General features: G+C 55.7%; 1 protein-coding gene across 1 annotated transcript in view; it reads right to left on the reverse strand.

The window, feature by feature from the left end:
- Window positions 1-25,802, reverse strand: part of SDK1 (sidekick cell adhesion molecule 1) — a 555,116-nt gene that overhangs the window by 73,532 nt on the left and 455,782 nt on the right. Inside the window, exons 15-18 of the mRNA XM_054572434.1 lie at window positions 18,807-18,954; window positions 17,795-17,935; window positions 13,423-13,604; window positions 755-870 (exon numbers count right to left, since the gene is read on the reverse strand). Coding sequence (XP_054428409.1) covers window positions 755-870; window positions 13,423-13,604; window positions 17,795-17,935; window positions 18,807-18,954 — 587 coding nt within the window. The remainder of the gene's footprint in view (window positions 1-754; window positions 871-13,422; window positions 13,605-17,794; window positions 17,936-18,806; window positions 18,955-25,802) is intronic.

Genomic DNA, 25,802 nt, shown 5'->3' on the forward strand with positions numbered 1-25,802 from the left:
TTGCCGGCTGTGCTCGCCTCGCTAGTGAAAAACAAGTATTCTCATAGACTGAATCCAAATGGAACAAAAACTAAACCGGGTGTCTGAGGAAGGGCCACTCTCTGACTCTGTGGCTCCCGAGTGTCCCAGCAAATGAGGTGGACACTCGTCTCCAAAGGTCTCCCGAGTTTACGGCCAGAGCAGAGGGCGAGGGACCGCGCCGTGGCTAGAATGGGCTCCCAGTCCGCGCAGGAGAGGGTCTGACAGGGAAGGGAGAGGCATTTCGGGAACCTGCGCCCCATGTGCATAGGGACGCTTTGCGTACTGGAGAGTGAGGACCAGCGGGGATGTGTCCGTGTCTCGAATTCAGGCCAGGGAGGCGTCCGAATCCCCGGGTCTGCGTTCTGTGAGCAAAACTCTCCCTTCGGCGGGGAAGGGGAGGAGTAACTGTCCTCGCGTGCTAGGAATGTCACGCAATCACACCCGGTGCCCCGTCCCCCTGAGAGGACCCCTTCCAGGGCAAAGGGGCTCGTACACATGCTGATTCCAATCAGCCAAGAGAGGCCTCCTGCTGGTGACTTTTCCATGAAAGGCCTTTCTCACAGGAGCTGCTTGGCTGCGTGTGAGCCGCCCCTGAGAGCCGAGACTCTGAGTTTCCGAGCCAGCACGGCTGGCGATGAACCCGGGGCTCCAGGTGACCCCACCTGGCGGGGTGCGCAGCCTCCCCCGATCCCAGGGCATGGTGTCCATGACAGCCAGAGGCCACGCCGCGTACCTTGTATCCCTGGTTGATGCCATTGATGAACTGCTGTGGCGGGGGGCTCCACAGGAACCGGATGGCCGTGGAGTTCACAGCTTCCGCCCGCACGTTCTGTGGGGGCGCGGTGGGCACTGTTCCCGGCCGGCGTCGTCAGAGACACCCACAAACGGGAGGCACAGGAGGGAGGAAATGAGAAAGAAGCTCTTAGCTGCTGCTCAGACTCACAGGCAACTACGGCGTGGAGAGCGGGGAGTGTGATGGATGTTTTTGGAAGCTAATAGTGACATTACAGAGAAAAAGGATTGGGCTATTTCTCATTTTCTGTTGCCAAATTCTTTAAGGCTTAGGCAGAAAGCTGGACTGGACCATCTCTCTGCACTCAAAGGCGAGCCTTTCCTGGGGGTCCGAGGTGGAGAGCGAACACGTTCTCTGGTTTCTTCCCCAGTTGCCCAGGGTTTTGTTTAGAAGTCCACACCCCCCTCACATGCAATGATGTTTCAGACCCTGTTATCCTTTATGTGAAAACAAGCACCTCCTTCCCACACGCACTGTGGCTTTTCATTTGGAGGCTGGATTTCTGTTTGTCTGTCACAGGGGCCCCCGTTTTTAAAATCTCCACTTTTTCTTCTTCCTTTTACTGAACAGCTATTATATACCTGGCAGATGGCCTGCCTCAAGGAAGTCACATTCTAGGGGACAGACCCACGTCATGGGAGCCGGCAAGTCTGTCTGTGGAGCAGCAATCACACGGGGCAGAAGAACCAGCTCTGCCTGAGGAAGGCGTAGGAGGCCTCTGGCCAGGGGCCCGTGGGGAGGCCTGGGAGAGAGGACGCCCCGGAAAAGGGACAGGCCGGGAGGATGGCAGCCTCACCTGGGACGGCGGAGTGAGCAGTGGCATGGCATCCTGGGAAACCCAGCGCATGGGGAGCAGGTGGCGAGTGTGGCTGTCGCATGTGGGGCAGGCGCCGAGCAAGCGGGGGTGGGGGGCGCTGTGGGGCTGCCTTCGAGCCCACACGCCGGCATTGATAACGTGTGTGGTAGGCCATGGGGAACCGAAGTATTTGAAAAAGGCAGCGACCTGGCAGGGTCACGAATGAGGGACCAGCCCGCTGGCTGTCCCATCACACTTTTGGCAGGGGACACAATGAGTCCCGGCTCTTTAGGAGCTCATTCTAAAAGTGAGACATAGAAGCCCAAAGGGCCCTTTGGCTCAAGGTACAGAAACAAAGACAAGAGTCTCCTGCCACAGAACACATGGGGACAGAGCGTGGTCCTACTAAAAACCACTGTGCCTTTCAGTACTCTCTTCCTGAAAAGCTTGTCTCATTAGGCAGTGATGAAAAAAATGTCAAGTTCATCCAAGCCTTTCCACCTGCTCTTCCAAGTCACGCTCTCCTTCCCATTGTCTCTCAGCTCTGCCTGTGATGTGCCTCAGTCCCTCCCTCCATAAATCATCGAGAAAATTGTCCTGCTTCCCCACTCAGCACCCATCCAAAATCTGTGATCAAAAATGGCCACAGCAATGGCTGGGACCAGGACATAAGCAGTTGGGAAAAAGTCATATCTGTCTAAGAGTAAAAAAGAGCTGAACATGCTATAAAATCATAACTTTCCGTGAGCCCATAGGAAGCTGGCAGAGGGCAACAGGCAGTCTGAAATCTAGGAAGAGAGGGCCCTTCCATGGGGTTGGGTAAGAGTGCTGGCTCACCTGCAACAGAACCTAGGAGAAGGGGACAATGGACACCGTAGAGTAGGAAAAACTCAGCCTCAGTTCTCAATGAATTGCTAAAGGCTGAGTGGGTGCCGGCACGGGAGGGCTGAATGTGTGGATGCTGCTGAGACGCAAAGAAGATACAACACACACCGAGATACAAAGATGATAACGACAGCAGCCTTCTTCTTGGAAACTATGCGAGCCAGAAGGTAATAGAACGATGGCTTTAAAGCACTGGTAGAAAAAACTATTCTCTCAGAATTCTATGGCCTGTGAAAGTATCTTTTAAAAACAAAGGCAAGATAAAGACATTTTTCAGAAGGATAAAAATCTGAGAGACATTGTTACTAGCAGACCTGCACTATGAAAAATAAATGTTAAAAAAATATGTAATCAAACGCCGAAACTTTAGCTCTATGCAAATAAAAATGATGACTCAGAAATGGTTAAAATGAAGGTAAATATAATATACTTTTTTTATTTTTGACCCACTCTCAAAGACAATTGTTTAAAGCAAAAATAGTAGCAATTTATTGTGGTCTAATAACATAGGTAAGAATAAAATAACTGTCCACAGTAGTACAAAAGACAGGAAGGAGGGATAGGAAGTATATTGTTGTAAGGTTCTTATATTATACATGAGTATATTTCAAGATAAATTGTAATTAGTTAATGAAGTACATTTGAAACTTGGGAGCAAATACTAAACAATTTTGAGAAAAAAGATATAAATAAGACAAGAGTGGAAAAAAAAACCTAATTAAAAAATACCTAATTAATCCCAAGGCAGGCAGGCAAAAACAATAGAAAAGGAGAAAATAAGAGGAAACAAGTAGAAATAGTAAGATGAAAGAGTTTAAAACCATCATATCCATAGTTATAATAAAATGTAAATAGTTTATACATCCTGATAGAAGAGAGATTATCAGTTGGATAAAAAGTAAGACCTGGCTATATGTTGTCTAAAAGAATCCCACTTTAAATATGAAGATACAAATAGCTTAAGAGTAAAAGAATGGGAAAATATACATGAAAACACTAATTAGTCTGGAGTGATTATATTGATATGAGGAAAACTAGATATCCTACCAAAGACTAGAACCAGTGACAAAGAGACATTTTATATAAGGATGAAGTGATTTATTCACTAAGAAGACTTAAGGGCCTAAGTGTGTAATGCAGCATAACTTCAAAATACAAGAGCCAAAATCAACAAACTAAAAGGAAAACTAGAAAAATCTACTGTTCTAGTTGGAGACGTTAATGCTGCTATTTCAAAAAAAGAAAAAGTAGACAAAGAACATCAGTAAGGAGATACGAGGCCTGAACAACACAACACCATCAAGCATCTTGACCTGTATGATAACTATTTCGAAACCTACCCATCACCAGCAGAATACACATTCTTTTCAGGGGCACATGCATCTTAATCCACACACAAATATTTTGAGCCCAAAACAAACCTAAACAAGCTAAAAATAAGTGAAACCACAAAATACATGTTTTATGACCCTAAAAGAATCTAACTTGATATTAACAACACAAAGATGGTGGAACATCCCTAAATATTTGGAAACTGAGCAATATAACTCTAATAACCATGAGTCAAAGGGGAAGTCACATAGAAAATTAAAAAGAACTTTCAACTTAATGAAAATGAAAATTCAACATATCAAAATTTACGGGGTGCAAAGGTGTTAGAAGGAAATTCATAGCATTTAAATGTTTAAATTAGAATCTAAGCTTCTATCGTAAGAACCCATAACAGTACCTTAAAACCAAAACAAGCCAACTCAAAGAAATAGTAAAGAAAAAAAGCAGAAATCAATGAAATGAAATAAGAAAAATAACAGAGAAAATCAGTGAAACCCAGCACTAGTTCTTTTAAAAGATAAATAAACCTCTAGCCAGACAAATCAAGAATAAATGAAAAATCACAAAGTTACCAATATCACTATCAAGAAAACCTCTCCAAATCCTAGTGATATTAAAAGAATAGGGAACATTTTGAACATCTTTATGCTCATAAACTCAACAATTTAGGTGAAACAGATGAATTCCTTAACAGAAACACACCTCCAAAACCTACTCAAGAAGAAATAGAGGTCCTGAGTAGTCCTGTAACTATTAAGTATCTGAATATATGACTAACACCTTCCAACAACAACAAAACCCTCTGAGCACATGAGGCGCACCAGCGAGCTCCACCAACCTCTGAAGACGGGTAGAAGCGATGCCACAGCGTCACCGGCACTCAGGCCGGCGGGCACAGAGAGCGCTGCAGGCCCAGGCCCTTGGGAGCACAGGTGCACGATGCACTTCGTCAAATCCTACAAAAGCAGACTCAACGACCTGTAAACATCATGATTTATCCTGATCAAGTGGGGTTCGTCCTGAAATGCAAGGGCTGGTTCAACAAACATCAGTCAGGGTAATTCACCAGATCAACAGAATCAAGAAAAATATGATCATCTTAATAGGTTTAGAAAAAGTGTTTGATAAAATTTAGCATCCAGTAGTGATTAAAAAAACCCAAAAAGTGTTTGATAAAATTTAGCATCCAGTAGTGATTAAAAAAAACCAAACAAGCCTCTCAGCAAAGTCGGAACTCGCCAAGCTGAGAACGCACATCTGTGACACCCGTGTGACGGCGCACTTAGGAAGGACGTCTCCCCCGAATTAGGGGCAACGCAGAGGTGTCTCCCTGACTATTGCGACTCGGGAAACACGGGCCAGTGCAGTAGTGCAAGAAAGAAGAGCTAGAAGGCATAAAGACTGAAAAGGGGAAAAACAGCAGAACAAAGAACCCTCTATGTATGCAAACCATGTAACTGTGCATGAAGAACATTTTTGAGTCAAGAGTCAACTGTATTTCTAGACATAAGCAATGAACAACTGGAAATTAAAATTAAAAAGTTAATACCATTTAAATAGCAATGGAGACATGAAACAGATATAAATTTAACAAACTACATGCAAGAGCTGTATGCTAAAGACTACAGAACAACGATCAAAGAAAACACAGGCCCAGGGAAATGAAGGTCGCGTCATGTTAACCGGCTGGGAGACAACGTAACAAAGGTGTTGACTTTCCCCAGACTGATCTCTGGATTGAATGACATCCGGATCGATGTGGCAGCTAGGATTTTTTTAGAAATTGAAATTTTTACTTTAAAATTTATAGGGAAGTGTGAAGGAATTAAAAAGCCAAAGCAATTTTGAAAAAGAACAAAATTGGACAACCTTCAGTACATAATATCAATACAAACTCTAAACCTACAAGAATTAAAACAGTGTCACTGAGAAGAATGGACACACCGATCAATGACACAAGAGCCCGGAAAGCACTCACACGCACATCAACGTCAACTGGGTTTTGATTAATGTGCAAAGGCGGTTCTACGGAGAAAGGACAGTCTTTGTAACAGACGGGGTTAGGAAGGTGGACGTCCACGTGCGAAAGAACTCTGGGTCCACGGCTCACGCCACAGAGCCACGCCCCGTCCTCAGGACCTGGCGGTACAGCGGGGGTGGGGGGGTGGGGGGGCCTCCCGAAGCGCCTGCCTGAGCAGCCCGCCCGCCACAGCTCCTGGGGGCTCCATCCCCGGAGCCACAGGCCAGGGGTTTGGAAGCCTGAGACCCCCTTGCACACCCTGGGCTTTATTCAGAAGATCTCTAGTTCTCCTCGGCCCTGTTCTCTTTTTCCTGATTCTTGGCAGCAGAGTTATTCAGGAGTTTGCGGACAGTGGGATTAGAAATTCCCTCCAGTGAGAAAAAGGCCTGCAGCCAGAAGCCCCTCTTGGCAAGGCGCCCTGTGGGGGGGCCGCGGGGGCTGGAAGGTCTTCACCGTCGCGCCCTAGGCAGCCCCGCCCCTGAGAAAAGACGGGTCCACGGAGACTGCGACCAGCTGGTGCTCGCCGAGGGCGCGTCTGCCCAGGGTGCGAGCAGGAGCCTGTCTTAAGTCTGACCGCACCCTGGCTCGTTCTGAGAGCCAAGGGCGAGGGGCTGTGGTGTGCGCACCAGCACCCAGGGGCGCCCACGAGGACATGTGAAAGGGCACAACAGGGCAGGGTAGGTACGGCTGTGTTACGTGTCAGGAACGACTGCGACCCGGCAAGCAACGGCCATTTCTCTCACCCCAAGATGGGATTTCTTAGGGTGGCACGTAGGAGGCGCCAGCGTCACCTTCAGTGGTCACGCGTGGGTGGGCCACAGAGACGGCCGTGTGTCCCTGTCCGTTTCCACAGCAGTAAACTGCTGTTAACAGCCAGTCAGAAACGCACACCTGTATGCGTGCCCTGCATACGGCAGGCTGAAGAAGCCAGTCTGGGGGCCACAGGCCTGCGGTTCAACTGCATGACGGCCTGGAAATATAACCAGACAGTGAAAAAGTTACCTTCACCCCTCAAGGTCAAATTTCTCCCTAGAAATCTGAGATTTTTGACTGGGAAACGTCATACAAACTCAGTGTTGAACAATTTCCCAAAGGTGACCTGCGAGGCTGTTAGCATGACGCTTATTTGCTGTATCTCGCCACGACCACCTTAAAAATCAAACCCAGCACCCAGCACGACCACCACCAAGACGACTGCTGAAACCTTTTTGGGGTCCAGTTTTTGTTTCTGGTTTTGTGCCCCGTGTGAATTGCCCAAATTTCGGCTTTGGCTCTGTCGTGTTTACGTACATGTCATGTTGTTCCATGACGGCCCGTGTGCGTCTACATGCCGTGCTTGGGCTGGGTCCTTTCACATCTCACTTGACTTCAACCACTGGCCTAACGGGACGGCTCACTCTTGATTTCTGACCTGGGATAGAAATATGCGGATCACCCCGGCCGTGGCCCGGCGGCCTTGAGAGGCATGCCCGCTCCTTCCCCTCCGAGTCACCGGCAGGAGCGCGACCAAGAAAAGCCCGGAAGAATGATGGGCTTTGCAACTGAAGTCACCCTCCAAGTGGTGGTTGATCAAGTAAATGACACTCGGGGCACAGCCGAGCCCTAGGAAGCCATCCAACTGTCTTATCGCCAATCCATCTTGGCCACGAGCACGCTCACCAAGTGACTTAGTGGGTGAATGAACGAATGAGTGAGTGGAAGTCCAGCTACAGGATGAGTGCGGCGTTTGGCCCCAAATCAAAGGGAGCGCGACTGGCAGGATGCGGCTCGTCTGGAAGGGCCTGCGGTGACCTGGCTCCCTGCTTTGGGTAGAGCCGCGCCTGCGCCCTCTGGTGAGGGTTTCGCAGCTTCGCCTGAGAGCCTCCCCTCCATCCCTCACTTCTCAAGCTTCTGACGAATGCGCTCTCCTCCCCCGTTCAGAGACGAGGCCGTCCCTCCTCAGAAAGCTGCTGTTCCTGCAGAAGCCCCATGAGGCCTGCTCCGGCCCCGCTGACCTCCAACGCACGGAGACAGAGACACGGGCAGAAGCCGCCCTGGGCTCGCGGCCCCCCACAGCCGAGGGCCCGCACTGGCGGACCTGGCCCAGACGGTTCACTCCTCCTCAGTCCCGGGTCGTACCCAAAGCTCCCTTTCTTTCCCGAGTCATGACCTTTATCTCAAGGAAGACCCGGCCTTCTTTCTGCCCAACCGTCCGAGTTTCCAAAGACCCAGCTGAGGCTTTCTGTGGGAGGCCCCTCATCCTGCAGCGCCCGCGGGGCCTCGTGCCTCCTGGGTCGCAGTGCAGGCAGAAGGTCGCGTGTGGGCTGCTGCGTTCCTCCAGCGGCAGGCAGCCCCCCTACCAAGCCCTGGCACAGCCTGTGGTGCCGTGGGATGGGCGGGCTCCTCGGTGGCCCACACCTCTAGCCATGGAGCTCGGAGGAGCAGTTTTCAAATGCGAGCCTGGGGGCGGGGGGGCCAGCTGACCCGCACGTGGTGGGCCTGCCCCAGGGCGCCTGACAGGGCCTGGGACTCTGCATTTTGATCAGGTGACCAGACTCTGAGCACCGCCCTAGTCTCAGCGCCCTAGAGCGGCCTTTTTGCTTCCCTTCTCTTTCCTCCCTCCCTCTGCCTTCCTTGCTTCTCTTCCTCGGTCCCTGCGCCACTCCCTTGCTTTTTACTTCCATTCTGTCTAGGGCCTACCTAATTGGCTGACAGAAAGCCCACTCTTGTCCCCATGAGCCCCTTCCTCACCTCTCCTACCGGGAGTGTCTCCCACCATTTGCAGCCCACAGGGCTGGGCGTCGTGCCTCGTGGCACTGCTCCCGAACCGTCCTCCGCAGCCGAGGGAGAGACGCTCGTTGTTTTCTTTTCTGATATTTCATTCAAGTACTTAAACAATATTATGCAGATGGTGTAAAGCTTATTTGCAACGTCTCTGAATAAATTCTAGCTTAGTGTTACAATTCATCTTCTCTTCAGCCTACGTAAATGGGAGGATCAGCTTAAAATAATGGTTAATCCAGAGACCAGTGCTGGCCAAGAAGCTATCTGAGCTCTGAAGGCTCACAACCTGTCAAATAAGATAAACCCAGTGATTTGCGGGGCCTCGTGGGGCGGTGGCGTGGGCGCCCGGGCGCCAGCCGCCGGAACGGGCTGGCGTCTGTGCCTGCCTGTCACTGCCATCGAGCTGATGCGGGCCCAGCCCAGGGACCCTATGCAGCCCACGGGGCTATGATAAAATTAGCTGAATTTAGCACAGAATGGAAGGGTAGCGCATTGTCTAACATGACGTCTGCGTTCTAACCCGCCGGGCGTGTTGTTGAAGTAACACTGTCTGTCTGCGGCAGCTCGACGTGAAGCTTCGCTGTCTCCCCGCCTCCCCGCCTCCTCTCTCCTCGCCCTCGTGTGTGAGCTCCGCGTTTCTGGCTGGCGAGCGGCCTCGCAGGGCCACCGGCTGAGAGAACCAGCGTCTCCTCTCTGCTGCTCAGGTTCTGTTCACCGGGAGTGGAGCTGCCGGCTGGGCAGTTGCGCCCGGCAGGGCCTCCCGCCGTGGAGGGTTGCAGACCCGCGTGGCTCTGCCACAATCCCACACGGTTTCTCAGTGCCCTTCAAGCACGATTTGAAATGTTGGGGACCGAAGTGTCTCTCGGGAGTGTACGAGGGTGTGTTCCGGAGGGTCACCCGCAGAGTTCTGTGTGTCTGCTTTTCCGGCAGGGCAGGGGTGGGCCCGTGAAGGGGCTGAAGGCTGGCCACGCGCACTGTGGGTGTGCGCCAGAGCTTGGGCGTCGTGCTAGCACTAATTCCAGATCACAACAGGCTGCGGCTGAGTTTTCGTGCTGTTATGGCTCCTGTGGTTACAAAGCACCTGGTGTCTCGCTGCATTAAACATTTCTAACACGTTATTGGAACAGCAAATCTTGGACAAATAATCTCGGGCATCTTTTTTTATGGCTTGCATAAGAAAACACACTAATACTTAAAACGTTCAGTGTGTCCGTTTTTGAACTTATTTTTCCCAATTCTTTATTTGCCAGGCACAGAGGAGGAAGTCTCTGGGACCATTTTCTTGGCCAGGGAGGTGGGGCGCGCGGGGACAGACAGGCAGGTCCCGGGCTCTCTGAGGCAGGAGAGGAGGCAGGTGTCGTGCTGAGTGTGGGGACCATATCAGCTCAGAGCTGGGGCCGGAAACGGGGACTCGAGGCATCTGCCCGTGACCAGACACCTGCATGGGCTCTGTTTGCTTACGGGGCAGGTACGGTGCTTGGCTTGGGGTTTGGACAAGAGTATGGCCGGCGGGCGCAGCTCCTGCCCTCGGGGCCTTCCCACCGGTCTATGCAGCTGAAAGTAACGCGCAGGTCTTGGGGCTGAAAGTCGCTTTGATTTTCCCTTGTCTTCCAGGGACAGCAGAGGGGCACAGCTCATCCTAGGAACCTTCCCCCTCACGAGGTCACCCGCACGGGGACAGGGCCGGCACCCGGGCCCTCCGTTCCCTGCTGTGGGTCGCAGTGCAGACTGTCCACAGGCTCCTGCCAACCCACCGCCATGGGGACACAAGCAAGGTGAGATTTTGTTTCTTTCTCTTCCATACGCAAGCCGTTGGTCTGAAGCAATCTTTGCCCACGTTTGATACGTGCAGGACGGAAAAAGTACCCCCGACAGGCTCTCCCTGCACCTCCTAGCGACGTGGCCTCGGAGAGCTGGTTCCGCCCCCAGCTGCCGCTCTGTGAAGTGGATGCAGGGGCGCCTCTCTCCCTGGCGGCCGGGCGAGGGATGGAGGGAGGGAATGAGGGCCAGGGCCCGGCGCAGGACCGCGACGCCGGGTGGACGGGGCGTCCTCTGACCTGCCGCTTTCCCGTCCTGCCCTTTCCTCAGGGCCCTCTGCGGCCAACCTGAGCCAGGCCTGACGGGGCATCCCGGCTTGTTTCGTGTGGCGCTAACTTGGTGTGGTCGGAGCTACAGGCAGAGGTGGGCGCATCACCCTCCTCGGCAGGTGCGCCCGAGGTCGGGAAGCCTCGCGAACTGAGAGCCAATCGTCTGTGCAATGCCGTCGGCGCCGCAGGGAGAGCGTCCCAGGAGGAGAGCAGAGTGTTGCTTGCAGAGAGAGAGCCTGTTCATTTGTAATCCTACTTCAAACCCTTTCCAAGCCCAAGTGAACACTTTGGAGCTTTTACTAATGTTTCGGAGATGTGGGTAACCAAATGTTTTTTCCATTTCTTTTTAAATATAAAATATTTCTCTTTCATTAGAAGGTAATGTTCTGAAACCAGAATAAATCATTACAGCACAAGAATACCTGTTATAAGAAGAGAAACGATAAAGAAATAAAACCAGAAAAAAAAAATTACAGCTTCGGTGTGCTTGAAATGATGATTTATAGCATAATTTGTCTTTGGGCCCTCTGTAGGAACGCTGACATCTGTCTCTCCGTGACGCGTGTGTGCAAAGGAGTGGAGTCCTGTCTGTGGGGCAGAGCGGCGCGGCCTTCACGGCGGGTTCCAGCGTGTTCCACACGCAGGCTCCCCTGATAACGCCACGGTCAAGTCATTTCTTCTGGTAGCTTCTACCTTTAGTTGAACAACTGTTAACATAAATGGAATCTGGAACCAGGCGGCTGCCTCCGCACCAACCCTGAGCGGCCGAGGCCTCGGGGGACCACGGACTCCGACGGGGCCGCTGTGGTGGGACATCGCCGCAGGGAAGGCCTGAGGGGCGCTGGGCGCTCAGGGAGGTGGGGCTCGCACCCTCGGGCCTGCTCCACTCGCACCCTGGCGCACGTGGACCGCCGGGGGCTCTTGGAGAGGGATTCTCGAGCAAACTGAAGGTATTTTCTGGCTCGGCTTGCGGACTCGCAGAGGAGATTTGACCAGCAGGTGCCCCGGCAGCTGCCCGCGCGGAAGGAGCCGCTCCCTGTGCCCTGGGAAGCCTGCCGGCTGGCGCTGCATTCCAGTGGGGCCGCTCGGTCCCTAAGCCTGGGCGTCGCGCTTTGGAATGCCGAGGCCGACGCGGCCACGGGGGCGCTGCTGGCCAAGCCTATCAACTGGGACAGGGGGACGTGGCGCGTCCGGGCGGTGAGGACGTGCACGTGAAGCAGACGCTGCTTCCCTGGTGTCGGCCCAGGCAGAGAACGTGGGAGGAACCCCGCAGAGAGACCAGGCACGGCCACTGTCTCAGCGGTGAAGGGGCTGCAAGGACAGTGGGGTTTGTGACAGGCGGCCGTGCCTTCAGGTGACGTCAGGGGTCGGCGGCGCACCGTGTTGGACTGAGGCAGGGTGACTGCCAATGGAAGACAAGCCACACTCTGGGCCCTCGATGCCGGTCCCCAGTGGGGGCAGCTCTGCTCCCCTCGGCCCTGGGTGGAGCACCACCGCGCTGGTGACGGGGTGAGGCGGTCGTCGTTCAAAGTTAGAGGGCTTATTAATAGCAATATTCGTCATTTTAAGTGTTTCAAAATTTATTGTTATCTTATTAAATGGATTAATCAAAGCAAACACCAATTGCCCAGGTTTTCGGGTATTTCCATTTTCCAGGGAGTAATTAAGAATTGCTCGCAGACGAACAGCCTCCCTGCTTGACTTGCATGTTAAGCGTTTCTGCTGCTCACTGTGAATGCAGCCCGACCTCACTTAATTTATCAGGGAGGACTGACATATGGACCCTGGGATGACAGCCGACAGCTGATCAATAAGGGATGGTAATAACAGCATGTAATATCAAGGAACGTTAGGTCTCAGGCAGGATTTGGGGAGAGAAGCGGGCAGTTAGAAACCTTGTCATCTGAAAAAGGTTGAGGCCTGGGAACAATAAAAATGCTTAAGCAAATAAAACCACACCTGCGGGTCAGGAGAGAGGATGGAAATGGGTCTAGATTCTGTGGGAAAACGGCTCCCCTGGGCGCGGATGTGGGCAGCCTGGAGCGTGCAGGTGCGTTGCGAGGGGGCCTGCTCAGTGCTCAGACCGCCAGCAGCGACATGCAAGGCGCCCGCCAATGTCCAGCTCTGTCCGGGGCCGAGCCGGACCCTCCAGAAAACAGCGGGGGTCCCGCTTGTGTAGAGCCTGCAGCTGCTGGGCCTCAGCACGGGGGCGAGATGTGAGGCCCCTGGTTTTATGACAACCCCTCTGGCTATTTTGGGGGCAGAGGTTTTACTGATCTAGTAAATGGTTTGCTTGTGTAACTGAAAAAGAAAACCATAAGGAACACCAAGGGGCAAACCTCATTACTACTAATCACATCACATCACTAAGAACAAAATTCTAAGCCTTCGTCTTTGAAAGACATTCACAGGAGCACACAGACTCCAAGATGCAAATAGACCGCCCTTCCGTGAGAAAAGGCCCATCCCCCAGGAGCACTCATCGAGACCCGGAGGACGCGTGGAAGGGCGTGTGCTGCTGCTACCTGTCCTCGGTGGCCGGGGAGGAGCAGTGAGCTCACGGCCCCTGTGACCGGATCGCTGCCGTGTCAGAATCGGTGGCGCGGTTAAATCAAATAGGGGTCGGATCCTCTGTATGTACCCCCAGATGCTCCAGCCACACCGTGCAAACCGTGCAAACCCTGCTCCCCCACGAAGACCCGCAGCGCGGCGGGAAGCCGCTTACCTCCTTGTAAGGTGTACTCGGTCACCGCCCTGCTGAAGACGCCCAGGCCGGCCCCGTTGTAGGCAGCCACCTGTATTTCGTACTGGGTCCAGATGATCAGCTCTGTCACCAGGCAGTAGTTGACCTCGGGGCTGGTGATGTTCCTCTGCTGGTGCTCTCCGGGCAGGCCGGCCAGGCGGTACCTGCGTCGGGCCACAGAGGGGGGGCTCATACCGGGAGCTGGTTTCCCGCACTCTTCCGCGAGGGTGGGGGGTGGGGGGAATGCACACGCGTGAGGCCCAGGTCAGCCTGAGGGCACCGCCCCGCTGCCGCCCGCTACTGAGGCGCAGTCTGACCTCGCTGTGGTGACGCGCTCCGGGCAGCACAGCCTGACTGCCGAACCGCACTAACGGCTAAGGGAAAATGATAGCTCTTTAAACAAAACTCGTCTCGGGCGTAGAGGGACTTAGCGCTGGGAACTCCAGACAGGATTCCTGCCGGTGCCTGCTGTAGCTCAGTGCGAGCTACACGTGGAAACGTGCGGAGACGCAGAGAAGCCAGCCTGGCTCCGGTCCCACTCAGCACCTGGGTGCATTCAAGTAGGCCCCAGGACCGCGGTGAGTGGCTTCGAAGGTGTTCCCACTCCGAGAATGCTGGTCCGATGCTAAGTGTGACGAATCGCTCTTTAGGGGGCCTTTGCGAGCATGTGCGGGGCAGGCTCTGTTGGACCAAAGGCAGATATTTGAAGTTGTATTTATTTTAGAAAGTGAGCCACAGGGCTCTGGACCTCGACGTGTGCGAGTGAGAAATTGCTGTCTCTGCTCTGAAGGGACTGTCACAGCATCGTTCTGAGGAGCAGGTGATCTTCCAGGGTCCTGCCTAGAGAAGGCGGCCCGTGCCCCGGGGAGGCAGGGCCTGCACAGGGGTCCTCGTGCGTGCAGCCTCCGCGGCAGCAGCGTTCCATCCAGGCGCGCTCCTGCCGAGGGAGGCCCGGCCTCGTGAGATAAGTGGAGGAGGGGCAGGACGCGAGCCCACGGCGGGGGTGGGGCGCAGCTGGAGGCTCGCCGAGCTGACCGCGGGCTGGGCTCTCCAGGCTCCTCCCTGACGCAGAGCGGCTCTGAGGGCGCAGAGTCCTGGTCAGGCACCTGTGCTGTCCCGGGGCTGGACCCGCATGTCAGCCAGGCCGCCGCCATCCGAGCAGAGGGGAATCCCTGAAGTTCAGGCCCCCGGAAGGAAATCGGCGCGCGGGGAGAGGAGGACGGCCTCTCAAGCGGGGCTCTTCCTGAGAATCGGGGCTTCCTGCGGCTCCTCCCCGCTGGCCGCGGACCAGCTGTCCTGGGCGAGGCCTGTGCGACGGGGGTGGCAAGGGGGCCTGCGGCTCCTGTGCCCCTGGCCTGGCAAGGGGCGCTGGGGATGGACAGTCCTTTGTGATTGATGTGTCAACCCACACGTTTCGCTTCATACCCATAAGCCTCTGACCCCTCCCAGGCCGGCGGCACCCCGCTGGAGGGACGGGGTGCGTGAGTGAGTGCGGGCGCCGCTCGCCGCGGAACGAAGGTCGCTTACGTCACGTGGCCGTCCCGAAGGCAGCGACGGCAGGGAGAAAGGCCCTGTGCGGAGTAACGCCCAGGCCAGATGCTGTCACTAAGTTCGCCACGCGCAAAACACACCCTTTCGGAATGACTGGCACGGAGACTGTGAGCTAGCCCTTTGGAAAAAAGCTAAACATTGGCTCCACACCCACACCAGCCCCAGGGTGCCTGGCGTGCGGCTGGGGCCAGGACCAGGTGTAGCCAGCACGGCGCGTGCTGGGCACGGTGGCTCAGGAAGCGCCCCTGCGCCCCTGTGCCACGCACGTCCCGCCGACGCGGGCTGGGAGGGGACCTGAGCTGGGTGGTCTCAGCCAACTCTGACCTCCGGGCCTCGGTTCCCACCTCCCTAAACTGACATCATAGTAATGGCGCTTCACAGGGCTGTTGCAAGAATAAATGATGTGACGGAGCAGAGTCCCCTAAACATTTCCCTTTTGAAGGCGCCTCTCCTTGGAGGTGCTGGGAGAGAGCCAGGCTCTCCACCAGGCCGCTCTCCACGCCGTGCTAACGAGCCACAGACACGTGCCTTGGAGATGAGCCGCTGCTCCTTCCGCGGCGGCAGGGGGGTCCTCCTGCCCGGGGCTCGAGGTGCTTTTGCTGCAGTCACAGAACGTCTGGGAAGGTCACGACTGATAACGGAGGGGCAGGGCAGCATCCTCTGCCGCTGGGCTGTGTTGCCCAGGAGACCATCTCAGGCAGAACAAGATGATTTTTTATACGGAATAACAGGAGACTGTTTACAAAGGATATAACCCTTCTACTCCTCTTAAAGAAACGCCCTCCCCATCATTATAAATATTTGATCACCGCGCACGCATCTGAACTGCGGCCCCCAGCCAGGGCCTCGATGTGGTTTATTTTCCTGCTACGCTCGCGGGGGCTGAGCTGCAGATCTGACACGGAGACGTGCGCCTGGAGACGCGCCGGCGAACAAGCCGATCTGCAGGCCGGGTGATTCGGAACTGCTGCCAAGCAAGTTCACTGCGGCGCGGTCTTTCATTTCTGAAAGCTTTGATGTTCACAGGCCCATGAGCTGCGCCTTCTTTCAGGGCTTTCTCAATTTAAGCCCAACACACATGGATGCCCTCTGGCCCAGTGCTCGGCTCCCTGGACATTGTCACGGGACACCCTTCAATAGAAGCCACCCCACAAACGGGCAGTGTGCGCTCCCCGGCGGGGCCGCGGGGCACCAGGGAAACCTGACCGTGAGCTGCCCGCCCCAAGCTGGGCCCCGCGGGCTGAGCTTTAAGGCCCACACCCACCCCCCACCGGCGGCTGGAGCCTCGGGAGGCTCTCCCTCCAGGAGCGCAGAACAAGACAGCGCAGCCGGGACGGCGAGCGTTTGGAGAGGGGTGAATGGAGGGGGGAGGCTGGGCCGAGAGGGCCAGGCCCACTGTTTTCATTAGTGGGTGAGCACAGAACAAGAGTGACAGCTGAAACAAGGGGCGCAGGCAGGACGTGAAGGCCTCAGCCTCCCAGGGGAGCGCCAGGCAGGGGCCCAGCCCGCGGCACCCGTGACGCAGAAGGCAGACTGCGGTTGCCTTACCCGCCCCTGAGACGGGGCAGCGCAGCTGGGCAGGCGGAGACCCGGGCCCTGGGGGGGCAGCCCGCGCACCCCAGGACCGCCCCCTGGGGGCCACGTCACGTAGACAGTGATCTGGCTTGTGCTGAGAGGATGATTCAAATGCTTGAGGAGCTTGACAAGAGCAGTGAGTCAGCGGTGACAGGCAAGCGTCCCCAGCACACAGATGCACACGTGTGACATGCCGAAGGCACCACCAGGTAATACTGGGGATGAGCTGCCCTGCACATGCAAAGATCACGGAGCTGAAGAAACAACCTGCCACGATTTCTTGTGCTCTCCCACTTAAACCCTTGCTAACCCAGCACCTCTTGGTGGCGGCTCAGCAGGGCCCAGGCCAGGCGTCTGGAGGAAGGCATCCAAGGGTTCTTGCCCCACGGGCTGCTAAGGGGGTCAAAGGTCATGTGAGATTAACAAATGCACCAGCAGGCTGCTGTACCACCTGTTCAAAGAGATCGTACGATTCTCCTTTAACGCTGCTTTTCCTTTTTCCTTGTGTCAACAAACCGCCACAAGCACTGCACTGGATGCGAAGTGTAAATTAGCAGTGGTTCTGGCGAAGGAGACTCCTCCCCTCAAATCCAGCCACGCCTGGCACCGTCCACTCCACGTTCTTCAAGGCCCAGCCACCCCTGCAGGGCACAGGGGCGCAGCCGACCCCTTTCGGGCCACATCTGGCCTATACAGGTGTGAGTTTCACCCACCTTGTATTTCAAAGTATCTTGGTTTCATTTCCAACCCCGCACAACTGTGAGATTGCATATAAAAAGTCAGGTTTTTAAAATTCTTTGAAGCACAAGAAAATCTGGCAGTACTGAACAACATACTTGTATGGTAACCGCTGGCTAATAATTTGATCAGTTAAATGATTGTTCATTAGAAATTGTGGTAGCTGAGAACGCATGCCCTGGTAAAAACTCCGAATGGAAGGGTTTACAGTGAAGAGCGCACCTTGCCCCCAGCCCGCAGTGCACGCTGCCAGCTTTGCCCCAACGCAGCTGCCAGTGCCGGTTTTGTGTGCACACACGTGTTCTGGCGGGACATACAGATGCCGTCCCCGCCAGGCCGCCCGCGTCCCCGCTCTCTCACCGGGCATGCCCGCCGCTCCCCGGGCCCTCCCAGCTGGCGAGCTCCCTGCTGGCCCGGGGCTCCTGCGCACGTGCGAGTTTGACCCTCCGCAGGACAGACAGGGCAGAAGCGGCCCCCACGGGCTACCTGCCTGAGGATGTACCCACGCAGCACCCCGTTGTGCTCCGTCTCCGGCGGCGGCTGCCACTGCACCATGATGGACTGGTTGGTACGCCCACTGGCCACTATATTTTTGGGGGGAGCACTGGGTGGCTCTTCAGGCAACATCAACCTAAAAACAAAAGGCACGGGGGAAAGACGGGTCAGCACCAGGCGCGGGGGACGCACGTTTGCATTCTCTGTTCTGCGGGACGTTGAGCCCAACTATTTACTAAAATCTGGTGCTGAACAAAGAAACACACAGCTAATCACACGGAAGGGACAGGTGTGAAGTAATTACAGTAAACCAACGTAACGGAAAACCCGTTAGACAAGTGGCAGGCGGTGGAGGAGGGTGGCGCCCCTGTGGCTCGGGCTCCTTGGAAGCACCACGAGCCCGCGTGAGGGGCCCGCGGGCCCGAGCCCGAGGCGCCTTCCAAAGGATCTCCCTCGGCTCTTCCGCCTTCTCATATCGCACTCCCATGGTTTGAAACAAGGCGTTGAGCCTTCCCCTCGTCCCGCTGTTCCCTGGCCCACGCCCACGGGGAGCTCAGGCCGGCTGCGGAGGGCACGCTGATGTCGCCAGGTGGGGGCCTTTCCTGTCCCTGCACCCCAGGGACGGCGAAGCGGCCAGATGGCTGGGGAGCCTGACACCACCATGGTGGCCCCGTAGCCTCCTGGCTCCCCCGGACCCCTGCTGGGTGTTCGTCTGTGGGGACGCGGCACCCGCTCCTGTCTGGCCGGCGGTCGGGATGGATCAAGGCGCTACACACCGCGAACGCGTCCCGCACGTGTGCAGAGGGCTGCGCTATCACAGGTGGCATGTCTAAGGCATTTTGCTGGGAGCAATTGTGGAACCCCAGCCCGTCCAGCCGCCTGGTCTCCCCGGCTAGTCTTCCCCGCGCACGTCCTTGCCGGGGAGCTGAAGGCTGAGGGCTCGCTGTGTGGCCCATCTGCCCCGCTGCCCCCAGGGCCCCCATTGCCTCCAGGCTGGCCTCACGCACCTGCTTGTCTCTGCGCTGTACTGGCCCTTGCCCACTTGGTTCACGGCGCACACCCGGAACTGGTAGGTGCGGGCTGGTGTCAGGCCTTGCACGGTGACGCCGGTCACCTCGGGGCCGATGTCTGACAGGTGCACTTTCCACGGCGAGTCTGAAACAATGAACAAAACAAACGCAAACCCACGTGAGCACGCGTCTGAACGATGCCACAGAACGCGTGGTGCGTCCCCAAGAACCCTCTCGCGGGCGCAGCACGGCAGCTCCGGGGCAGGCGCGCTGGCCCCACTCGCAGGGAGGAAACGGGCTCAGGGCCCTGAGGCTGGCAGCTGGGGAGCCTGGCACGGAGCACGGGCTCCCTGCCCCGAGTGCCGGCGCCCCCTGTCACCCCGCGCCCCCGCCGGCACGCGAGGGGATTTCTGTGCAACCCACGTCGGGCCGCTTAAGTGGGTCTCCACACTCCTCGCCCCCGGGCTTGCGAGGCAATGAGAGGGGCTCCCCACCGGCTCGCGTGGTCAGCAGACTTGCTGCCCAGAGGAGGGTGCTGCCCATGTCGCCCAATGATAAATAAACACTATATTCATTAACATTTTAATCAAAGAGGAAATGAGCGTGATGGAGACAGATGGGGTGTGGGCTCTGCGACCCATCTGCGTGGCGGCCCGTTCCACCACCGCACTCCTGAGCGGCTTTGGCTGGAGACATAATGAGACGCCCAGCCGCGCGGAGCGTCTTTCCAGCAGCCACCTGCAGGTGTGCCGAGCTGCTCTGCCAGCGAGGGGGCTCTCGCCTGCGAGGCTCCGGCGGAAGGTTCCGCCAGCTCCTCTATGCTCACATGCTTTTTCTGCCGAGCATCGGCCCGAGCATTCCTAGAGGCGGCCTGGCGTGACTGAGGCCTGGCCAGGACTCTGAGCGCCCACTATGAGCTCCCGCGTGGAACGGCTCTGATGCCGGAATGCAGTTTTCAAGTTCTCAGGGAAAGCTTCCTCTGGACACCAAGCTGTTTTCCCATCCTTTGGAAGTGGGGAAAGACTGCCAGTCACCCGTGCTGGAGAAGGCGGCACAGAGGGGTGCCCATGGCGGCGGGCAGGCGGGCTGTGCTCACGCCGTGCGGCACACACAGAGCTACGGCCCCTGGAAGCAGGGGTACTCAGGCCTGCACCAGGAGCCCAGCAGACACACACCCGGTCCCACGGTGCAGCCGCAGACTGCCCCGCGGTGAAAGGGGCCTCGGCCCCAGGCCGACCTCAAGCAGAGCTGCCCGCCAAGGTGTCCGGCTGTTAGCCAGGCTCCTCGGCAGGAAGTTACACTGCTCTGAGGCCGGCTGCCAGTTGGTTCTGCGAAGGCCGAACCATTCCAATTGTTTCAAATAAAGCTGCTTCCGAAAACGGCTTTCTGGGAGCGCAGTCCGCACGGCCAGCTGGGCATTTCAGTGTCCTCGCTCCGTCTTGTGAGCGAGGAGGTGGTCCACAGCGACAGGCTGCCCTCCCAAGATGCTCCCTTGCGAAGTGCAGCGTGTGCAGCCCCGACTCACTGTGGAGGATTCACGCCAACCTCTCTCTTCAGCCCGGCGGCCTGAGAGCCCCCTCCGGGAAAGAGGAAAGGGTGTCCCAGCATCGGGGTTGCTGGCGCGGCAGGGGTGCCAGGGCCCCTGCCTGCGAGGCCGGCTTCCTTGGAGACAGCGGGTGCACAGCAGGACAGAGGCCGGAGCCGACGGGAGCTCTTCAAAGGGCAGTTCAATTTGATTTGTTTCTTCTTTCAAAACGGGGGAGAAATCAGAACCCCCATGAGCTCTTCCCCCCCCCACTGGGACGACCACTATCAGAATTGCAGAGAACAGCAGGTGTGGGCAAGGACGTAAGCGTCACCCTGCACCTGGGCTCGGCGTGTCCTCCGGGTGCACCTGTGGGGTCCTTCACTCCTTCCCTCCTCTCCCACGTGAAGGCGGCAGATCTGGCAGGGAGGGAGCTTAAACTGAAAGCTGTACCCATGGACCCGATCCATCTCACGGGCACCTGCACACAGTGGTTTGGGAAGGGCTTGCGCATTTGCTAGCTTCGGAATTGCAAGCTTGCTGAGAACTGTTAAAATTTAATGGTGAGTGTGTTCCCAACGGTCAATAAGCAAAATTCCTTTAAAAGACTCTCCTTCCAGCCCTCACAGAAGAGAAGTGCCAGCGCTTGTCTTAGGAGCTGGGGTGGAGGAGTCTTTTGATAAAGAAAACCATTCTGTGCAAGCTTCAGGCGCTCTTCCGGCCCCTTCGGGGCGCCTCCTCGCCTCTGATCTGGGAGACGCAGGGAGTCTGCTTCTCCGCGGTCGGGCTGGTTAGCCAGCCTCTGCACGCACGGGTGTCACGGTGTCCCTTAGCTCTGGGCGCCCAGGGTTGACCGGGGGTGACCGCTCCTCCTCTCTGTCTGCTCGTCTAAAAGCTGGACGCTTTCAACCTTCACAAATGTTCTGGAAGCTTTTCCCATTAAGAAGAGCATCACCATGTTCTCAATTAGAGGGGCCTAAGGAAGGAAGCTCCTTGTTTGGAGATCTCTTTAAAGCCAAAAGCACCATCGTTATTCCGCGTCCCTGATGTCTGCGTGGCCGCGTGCGGTCTGGTGTGCGTTCACGGCTATGACCTCACAGCTCTTCTCCTGTTGGGGAGGACGAGGAACTCAGACTCGGGGAATCGAAGGGACTTCCCCCAGGCCTGGCAGCTGTCACCGAGGGACTTGTGGATGGGTCGCACGTCACACAAGCAGAGCAGCATGAGATGCAGCAGGAAGGACCCAGCGACACCCAGGAAGTACTGATGTTCACACACACACAATCCAAGAAAACACACAAAACCGAAATCTGAATGCGCTCTGATTCCAGGCTTCAGGCAACGGAGACAATGGAGGGACCCATTGAATGACACCACAAAGACACACTCAGCCTGGCTGGGACTGGGGACTTTCTACAGGTCACATGGCCCAGCTGTGCACCAGCAAAAGGAGGGGGCGAGGACTCTCATTGATGAAGAGACGTAGGAGACAAACCAACAAACTCAACCTGGGACCTTGTCTGGACCTTGACCTGAACGAAGCAGCCAACCGTAAAAGACAATTGTTAGAACATTAGAGACATTTAAATGTGGATGAACGTTAGGTGGTATGAAGGGTCACTGTTAAATTTGTTAGGTTTCAAGTCGATTTTTTGAGCTCTTTACTGAATCATTTAAAAGTGAAATGATAATCTCTGGGACATCCTTTAAAGGACTGGCAGAAAAAAGCAGGAAACTGATGAAGCAAGTATAGTGAAATGTTCATGGTTATTAAGCTGAATTCAGGACTACTCTGTAGCTAGGTGCTCTTCATTACAAAAAGTACTGAGTACTCTTCATAACAAAAAGTTTTTAGAAAGTGGCTGTTCTGTCACAACACAGCCAGCGTTGAGCGTAACTGGCTCCAATAGCACATTTGGTAGATGAGAAACGTGATTTCGCGGACATTTTCCCTTGGGTTTGTTTTCTCTAACATGAATGAGAAACGAACATTCTTTCATCGCCTCCCAGGTGACAGAGCAAGCTGAGTGGAGGGCCGTGACGCAGCTGCTATTTCCTGCCTCCTCTCCCACTGCTGTCTGGCTACGACGGTCTCCACATGTGGCCCCCGAAATGTGAGCGCTAGTGGCCCAGGCAGCAGGGCACATCGAGGGTGGGGTTTCCGGGGGAGTTCCCAGTCCCAGGATGGGCTCGCGGTCTCGGTGACGCCTCGGGCGCATGCCCCCAAGTCGGGGAGGCTGTGAGCGTGCAGAAGATGTAGACGTGTTCTTCCGATGTGACAAAGACGAAGTAAGGTATTAACTTAACTTATGGAAGACACCGTTTCTAAGTGAAGAAAAATACACTGATTCCAAGCTGGAGGCTGGAGCCTGGGGCCCCGACAGGGGCCGAGCCCCGCCGAGCATCAGTCCGCTCTGGCGCCCGTGCAGGGTGGGGCCTCGGGAGCTCACGCCAGAGCGGGGGAGCCTGCAGGACCACCGCAGAGGGGGCTCTCCTGCCGACCTGCGCAGCGCTGCCCAACAGAACGTTCGCTTATTTTAGCTCAGAAATACGACATTTCCTTACACATATTAAAGAAACCCTGAGAACCAGGGAGGAGAGGAATGCCTTACACGAAGAAAGAGCGCTGTCTCCAATAGCATCTTCACTGGCAACACTGGAACTTCCGGAAATGCTGCGGACGTTTTTTATCTGGCTTGGGGAGTGAGCTACGTGGTGCGTATATACTTGTCAAAATGCTCTTGAGATCTGTGTGCTTCATTACATGCAAATTATACCTCCACACGCAGCACAAACCCACACCATACGTCATAGTAAGATCCCGGCAGACATTCCACTGAGATCTGGCACTGAACAGCAGGAGATGCTCCTGTACCGGTTATTTTAAAGTTATTCTGACCAACCCAGTGAGATATGAAAACCAAAAAGAAAACAACAACTTTCATTGTTTGCAGAAGACACCGTGGTTTCCCTTGAAAACTAGGAGGGCCAGCTGAGCCATCACCAGGGCAACAAGAGAACGCGGGGGCGGCTGGATGGAGACAAGCCCCCAAACAGCCACCCTCCCCGCGCCCAGCGACCACGGCCTGGCTGGAGGGTGACGCGGGGAGAAATCCCGGCCACGGTGGCAACGGGACAAACCGCAGGACGACTCTAACGGAGAAGCGCAGGCCCTCTGGGTAGAGACCTGCAAACTTCGCTGAGTGATGTGAAAAAATAGAAGAAATGGGGAAGCATGTTGTTTTCTGGATGAAAAGACAGAATTACCAAGATGTCAGTTCTCATAAAAATGCTCACAGGCTTAATGTGATTAAAAAGTCAATGAGACCATTTCTGAAACTTGACAAAATAATTCCAGTTCTTTCCTGAAAGAATAAGCAGGTGACAAGAACAAAATTCGGAAGGATGAGGGGACTGGCTTTATCAGTCATTAAAACACATTTTGGAACTGAAACTATTGAAATCCTCTAACACTGGCGGAAAAACAGATGATGAACCCATGGATCCAAATAAGCCCCAAACACACTTTTATATGAGCAGATCCTCTTAATATGTGGAAAAGTAAACATTCATAAATAACTGGATTATTTAATAAACTATGTGAGGAAAATGGAGGTCATTTGGAAAAAAACAAAGTCAAATGTCAGAATACTTAACACATCTACATTCTAAATGATTTGAAAAGTTAACTGTATTAAAAGGTAAAGCTTTAAAAGCAAGATGAAAACTCGTAAGAATATGTATTTTATGCTTGATCATGTTGGAATATCCAAATGTGAAAGCAAGAAAAGAAATTGTACAGGAAAATGTCAACAGATTTAAGCACATAAAACTCAAGCATTTTGGTCTGCCAAAAAAGTAATACACAAAAATTAAGGGCAAAAAGCAAGTTGAAAACATACTTGTGACAAATGACAGAAACCCGAGGCCCTGACAGAAAAGCAGGGGCGGGAAACCGAGAGCCTAGAGCAGAGGAAGCCGCCTGCCCGCGCGGGAAACCGAGAGCCTAGGGCAGAGGAAGCCGCCTGCCCACGCAAGCGGCCGCGGCTCCCGCAGCCCAAGACGAGCAGCTCAGAGGAGCCAACGGCCCGCGCGGGAAACTCAGCCGCGACTCTTCTGAGTGGGAGCACAAGAGAATGTCTTTGCCAACTGGGAGCAGGAAAAACTACCGTTTCCTTCTAGGTGTCTTCGTTAGCGGCGGTGCCCTGCCTCGGCTCGGCGCCCCAAGGGCCTGGTCTGCCATCGGGTGCAAGGAATGTCCGCGAGGGACGCCGAGGCAGCGCCCCCTGGAGGAGGAGAGGCTGCAGAGGACCCGACCTAAGACGGCGGCGGGCAGCAGAGAGCGCGCTCGGACACGGGCAGGGCAGTGGTAAGGACACCGGGTGCTCAGGGAAGTGTGGCAACGCCTCGCCTCGGAGGCGTGGCAGGCGAAGCGGGGCGCGCAGGAGCTGACCCTGGAGAGGCAGGTGCGCCGCGGACAGTGGGGAATGGCGCTGTGGACCACGCTCGTGAGCCCAGAATCTACTCGTGAGCAAGGGGGCCTTCCACCTGGGAAGAATCGGGGCAACGATCTGGTTAGAGGCCTGGCCAGCGACGCATCTTCAGGCCGCGCTGGAAGCCCAGCGCGCTCCAGGGAGTCAAATGTGGCTCTGGGCGGCCGAGGCTCCCTGCCTGGCTCTGCTGTGGCACCCTCTCTGGGTGGCCCTGAACGTTTTGGGCAGCGAGGACGTTCGCTGGGTCGGATGCGTGCTGAGAGCTCCTGCCATGTCCTCAGCCGACATGGGCTGTGTGACCGCAGTCACAGACTGACACACAGCACCGACTCCTTCAGCTGTAAAAGGAGGGTCAGATCGAACCTGCGGGGGCCTGAGGACGTGACATCAGAAGGGGACTCTGCCACCTGAGAGGAGGGGACATGTAGGAGAAACACGGCGAATTAAGTCAATAACTAGAAAGAGTGCGCAGGTCGGCGTGAGCGTGGGGACGGCCGCAGCGGCACCGCGGGCACGCCGCCTGCAGAGGTGAGCGGTGCCCAGGACGCGTGCGGGGCTCCGGCAGGCAGGCAGGGCCCTGGGGGAGGGACGCCGGCGGAGCCTATTCCTAGGTATCCTGGAACGGCGATGCCGCAGTGGGAAGAGGACCACCGGCCTGGCTCAGTCGCACCTCGTAGGGGCCCCCGGGAAGAGTATGGCATAATGGGTGAGACGACCCAGGGAGGGAGGACCCAGGGTGGGGACGGTCACACTGAGCGGTGTGCCCAAGAGTGTGGGCTCCGGGAGATGCGGGGCGACCGCCGAGGGCAACTGTCCAGCCCTGTGAGCACGCCAGGTGGGGGTGGCGCTGAGCCCGGCGTCTGGCCCAGAGCGACCACCACGGGGGCACAGGCTGCGGGAAGAGCTGTGTGGCCAGCAGGTGTGGCTGTGCAGGGCCTGGGAGGCTGCTTTGTCCTGACCCCCGGGTCGATATGG

This window comes from Pteronotus mesoamericanus, unplaced genomic scaffold (assembly GCF_021234165.1).
Source record: "Pteronotus mesoamericanus isolate MK-2021 breed Mesoamerican mustached bat unplaced genomic scaffold, CSHL_Meso_final contig_1, whole genome shotgun sequence".
Classification (NCBI taxonomy): domain Eukaryota; kingdom Metazoa; phylum Chordata; class Mammalia; order Chiroptera; family Mormoopidae; genus Pteronotus; species Pteronotus mesoamericanus.